This window comes from Anopheles darlingi, chromosome 2 (assembly GCF_943734745.1).
Source record: "Anopheles darlingi chromosome 2, idAnoDarlMG_H_01, whole genome shotgun sequence".
NCBI lineage: Eukaryota > Metazoa > Arthropoda > Insecta > Diptera > Culicidae > Anopheles > Anopheles darlingi.
The window spans coordinates 1,392,501-1,397,500 of record NC_064874.1 but is presented as its reverse complement, the minus strand read 5'-3'; the positions used below and the strand labels follow the sequence as shown (position 1 = coordinate 1,397,500).

At 51.9% G+C, this 5,000-nt stretch overlaps 2 protein-coding genes across 3 annotated transcripts in view; both read left to right on the top strand.

Moving 5' to 3' along the window:
- The window catches only part of LOC125952178 (uncharacterized), a 23,209-nt gene that overhangs the window by 14,049 nt on the left and 4,160 nt on the right, over nucleotides 1-5,000 (top strand). For both annotated transcript variants that reach the window (XM_049681494.1, XM_049681493.1), the window contains 3 exons: nucleotides 733-1,147; nucleotides 1,459-2,538; nucleotides 2,870-3,000. In XM_049681494.1, the coding sequence (XP_049537451.1) occupies nucleotides 1,039-1,147; nucleotides 1,459-2,538; nucleotides 2,870-3,000 (1,320 nt within the window). In that variant the 5' untranslated portion in view covers nucleotides 733-1,038. The remainder of the gene's footprint in view (nucleotides 1-732; nucleotides 1,148-1,458; nucleotides 2,539-2,869; nucleotides 3,001-5,000) is intronic.
- LOC125952181 (cilia- and flagella-associated protein 157) overlaps nucleotides 4,137-5,000 on the top strand; it is a 1,829-nt gene continuing 965 nt past the window's right edge. The window contains exon 1 of the mRNA XM_049681496.1: nucleotides 4,137-5,000. This exon is cut by the window's right edge and continues 965 nt beyond it. Coding sequence (XP_049537453.1) covers nucleotides 4,187-5,000 — 814 coding nt within the window. The 5' untranslated portion in view covers nucleotides 4,137-4,186.

The window sequence follows — 5,000 nt, the reverse complement described above, 5'->3', positions numbered from 1 at the left end:
TGCGCCCTTTCGGTGAGAAGAAACTCTCCAAACATTCCACTTTATCATAGCGCAATCGGAGTAAATCGTTGCCAACGCCTATCTTCTCACTGGTACCCATATCGTCCTTTGAATTTCGGAAGCACAGAAATTCCCAGGCACAAGATAACAATGTTTTCTCACCCATTCCCCGCCGCCGAGAGCTTCCAATCGTCAACCTCCCCCCCGGGCGGGTGGAGGTGGAGTATTGTCTAATAATTTTCGCCAGACGAAGCCAGTCAGCTGGTGCGTTGGACACCGAGGTGATCACGTTCACGGTGTGGGCCAGCAGTTGGTAAACTGAGCTCTATGATTAATTAATTTTACACTTTGACTCTTGATCCCGACCATTCTGTCAACCTTGTGTCCGCCGTGCGTGTCTTCGAAAGAAGGTAACCCCCACCGCGGGGACATCGTATCGTTTTGCAGCAAATGAAAAGTATCAATTCACGTGTACTGGTAATTCACGGACGGCCCTGGCCTAACAGCTGCCCCAGAGACACTACTAAGGATTCCCATGTTCAGGTTACACTTCCTTGTCGCGATCTTCCCCTCCTGCCCCCCATTTACCTACGCTCGATTGGTGCTTTCGCCACGAAATTAATTTTCACCTCCACCACCAGCTGGTGAGATACCGAGAACGACCCAGAAAGGATATTCAATTTGTGTTTTTATGCGTTTTGTTTTTATGCGTCTTCCTGTCTTCCGACACAGCATCCTGCAGAGAGCAAGTCCGCTCCTTCAAATCTGTGCCTTATCGGCGCTCGGTTTGGATGATTTTGCGCTTTCACCAGGACTCGACGACGTTCGCGACATCCGGCGGAATACGAAGATATCCTTTTACAACAATCCGAGTTCGAAAGATGAGGAACGGGCAAGAATGTAGCCACCAGTAGACGCGTCAAAGCGGAGAGAGAAAGAGGACGTGCCATCGACCGACACAGCAAGCAGCAGACGGCATCGCATTGATGTGTCCTGCCAGGTCTTCCAGCACATCTGGTGTAGCGCGGAGCAGCGGGAATGCACGTTACAGGTCGGTGCGGTGGGACGTGGCCACATGCCACGTCCGGGAAATTCCTCTACATAAACATTCTGCTCGTCCTCGTTCCACTGCTGCTGCTGCACAATGGTAAGTTGGTGGATGTTGTGGTGGTGCTTTCCATTGTTTTATGCCTTCTATTTTAAAATGCGACGTAGCAAAGGCTGGTGCAGGCGGGGGGACTCTGTGGCATTCCATACCTTCCACGTTCTGTGTTCTCCCTAACCGAAAACGGGGTCATATAGTTTTGATTTATCACTTCAACGTCGGCAGCGTCTCCCACCCACCATGCTGCTGCTGCTGCTGATTCGGTGTCAGATGAAGCACACCGATTGGCCAGCCACATATTGCGCCAACCTATTCATACCAAATGTTCTGCTGGTTGCGTCTTTTATTTCCAGCCATGTTTGTTGGCGGCGGACTGCGTAATGGAAGACTGGTGCTGCCTAGCACCTACACAGCGTTCGGGGATGATATGGACATTCAGCTGCATAGCGAGCCGGCGGCGACTGTAGGGCGGCTGAAGCTGCAGATATCGCGACACCTAGCCGGTGCTACGGTGTCCACCACGACGTTCGACATACGGTTGGATGCGAATCACAACGTGACGCAGATCAAGGTTCCATGCCTTCACTTTCTCCATGGCGGACACTATGAACTGGCAGTACTGGAGGATAGCCAATCGACAGCTCACTCGGTGATCGATGAGCGGTTACGCCAGACGTTGAACGTTAGTTGGCCGACGGTCCGGCTCGCCATTACACCGAACCGTACCGAGACGTACCCGGAAGAGCACCACGCGATTCGCGGATTGCTCGAGTTTGATGGAGTGCATTGTCAGCTGCCGATGAATGGCGTCGAAATGCCCGATCTACCGGAGCTTTGGTTGGAGTTGTTTTACTGTGGTAAATCGGCCGATTCTTGTCGAGATGGCAATGGATCCGTACACTCAAAAGCTCAGGTGCTCTATACCGAGCAAGTGCGAGGACTACGACCGACCAGAGAGATCCAGTTCCGTTGCGATCTATTCGGTTTGGCAGGATTCTATGCGTTACGATTGAAGCCGCGCGATGGACTGATCGACCCATCGTTGGCCCCCCTGTTGGAACCGCGAGCTATGCTGCAGGCTGATTGGAGCAAAAAGTACGTCTTCACGGTGCACACTAGAAGCATCTTTCCCTGTGATCCTCATGGGGCCGGCATACGGGTCCTGTTCCAGTATCCGAGCTGTATACTCAACGAATCGGACCGTGTACGGGTGTATGCGAAACTCCGGGCTGACGTAATGGCCCTCGTACCGCCAACATCCCTACATTACATCTCGGAACAGCGTGTCATCAAAGGACTTCACACGATGTCCTTCGAATGCGATCTGTTCTACGAAAAGTTTATCGAGTACTGCTTCGTCTACGTGAGCCAGGCGATATCGGGAGCCGTCGCGGACATACGCATGGACTGTGTACCTACGCTTCCTGTCTCAGGTGAGTAGTGGGAGGAAAAACGGCTTCAGGCGATCAACTAAATTAACGGCCACTCCCACTCCTCCTTCTGCTCGTTGAAATTAATGGCCTGGTTTGCGGTGAGCACCGATGCGAAGGATTAACGGACTTATCCGGACCCACGGCAGGTCCCGTTTCCGTTCATTGCTCCGAAAATTTCATTCTAATTTGAGTGATGGACGGGTGAATTAATCTAATTTTGATTGAAACGTTACAGGGGGCCCGCTAGGGTGGTAGCCATTTTTTTTGGGAGTAACGTCGCTAAAAACACTTGTTTCTAACTCTCCCTCTTTCTCTTCTCATTAATTTCTAGCCTCTGATTCCGGTGGATGGGGTCCATGGAGCAATTGGACGCACTGTTCGACAACCTGTCGAGGTGGCATACGGAATCGGTATCGATTTTGTGACTCACCTCCGCCCCGCTATGGTGCCAAGTTCTGTGAGGTAGGTACCGTTAATACAACGCCTGGTCGTTCGGTCTGAACATAATGTCCAGCTGTGGCGTAGTTTGAAATGGATTCAAAACTTTACTCCAACGTACTCCAACGTGCTGGCTGGCTCTCAGCTGCAGCTATTGATTTCCTTTCTCACCGGTGAACGATTACGCTGGCAACTCCACCGTCTGGGCAGCCGAGTAACATGCAACATGTTTCCAAAGCTACCCATCTCGGGAACACCCCAAGGTGTAACACGTGAAACGATCATTCGCGGCAAGGAGTTTTTCCAGCCAAAGTATCGGCGCACAGGAAGGCCGTACCCCGCACCACACCGCCGCCGCTGCTGCTGCTACCATCTCCTTTTAATTCCCGCACATCAGCGGTGGCTAATGGTATGCTGGAACCCACCGGAGAGCGCAACGAGAAACTAGGCAAGGGTGGTCGTAAAAATGGATTCTCATAAAGTTGAAATTACCCAAAGAGCTTTAGCGAAACGGTGCTGTAGTCCGGATGGTGCGCGCACTTCGGATAAAAACGCGCCAACGGTGAAATACCTTTTTGCTTGCTGCAAACTCGCGTCAGCGACGCTGTTTAGTACGATTCGATGCAAAGAGTCGGTAGAACCGTAATGTAATCAACCAACCAAGTCCCCATGAACCGGCCAGCCAACCGCCAAAGCCTCATGTTTCGTGATGCATTTTACCGGAAGAAGTGGAACCGCGCTCCCAAAGGAGCGACAACCGAAGGAGTGCCTCGGTCTCGGTCTCCCGGTGTAAAACTGGCTATTTCTACAAAAAAAAACATTTCGTTTAGCATTTTCTAGGAACGAAGGAATGGAAGAGAGAGAAGGAGCGGACAGTTCAGAAATATTTATACATTCGTCGGTTACCTTGGCTGTGCGAGCCATGGCGAACCAAGAGACATGCGGGGTGGGTTGCACGCAAACCCGCGCAGTCCCGCCGATACGGACCATGACGGGTGTCTCGCAGGAGACGGAAGGGTGGGTCGATCCTAGTAGACTGCAACTATGGGGTGTGCAGTGTAGAATTTAATCAATATCGACCATCGACTGTCGGTTGTTAGGGTAACTGACTGGGCAAACGGTGACTTGAAAGTAGTACAACCAGCGGCAGTGGTAGTAAACTGCGTTTTGCATTCGAGCATAGCTAAATTGTCCGTCAGTCTGTAGCAGAATGCCGAAAGAGAAGAAACCGAAAAAGCCCAAAAAGGCGGTCCCGGAGATTCAGCCCGTGGATGGGCTCAGTGCGGTGGATAGACAGTTCTACGAGATCACAATCAACGATTTGAATCAGAAGCTGGCCCGCCTCCGGACACACAATGTTAAGATTGAGGAACGCAATGAGGAGCTCGAGAGTCGGTTGAAGCAGATCGAAGAGGACCGTGCCGATGTGACGGCCTTCCTTAACCGGATGATGACCGAAAAGCTGGCCGTTATCGTCGAGCTGGAGGATAAACTGAGCGAGCTGTCGAAGGTGCGCGATCAGGAGAACGAAGAGTGTCGCAAGCAGATCAGCACGCTCGATGGGAAGTATAAGGCCATGCACGAGCAGCTAACGTCGGAGATTAAGCTGCTCACCGGGAAGCTCAACTCGATGGAAGAGTTCCGCCTGCAGCGTGACGAGCTGATGGCCAAGTTCGATGCCCAAGACAGCGAGCTGAAGGAACAGAACAATCGCCACAAATCGACACTGTACGAGATGGAGCGTAAGGTGATATTGGATAAGGATCGGTTGCGGAAAGATGTGGAAAACAAACTGCTACAGCTATCGACGGAGTTTACGAAATCGTCGGAAATCCGTGTGGCCGCACACACGCAGCGCCTGGTGCGAGAGAACATTGCGCTCAACAACGAGATGGATCGAATGATCTACACCCAGGAACGGCTGCAGAAGCAGTACACCGAGATACGCAAACAGAACACGGAGCTGCGCAATCAAGCCGATATCGATGTGGCCGAGAAACAGCGGCTGATGCAGACGTGCCAGG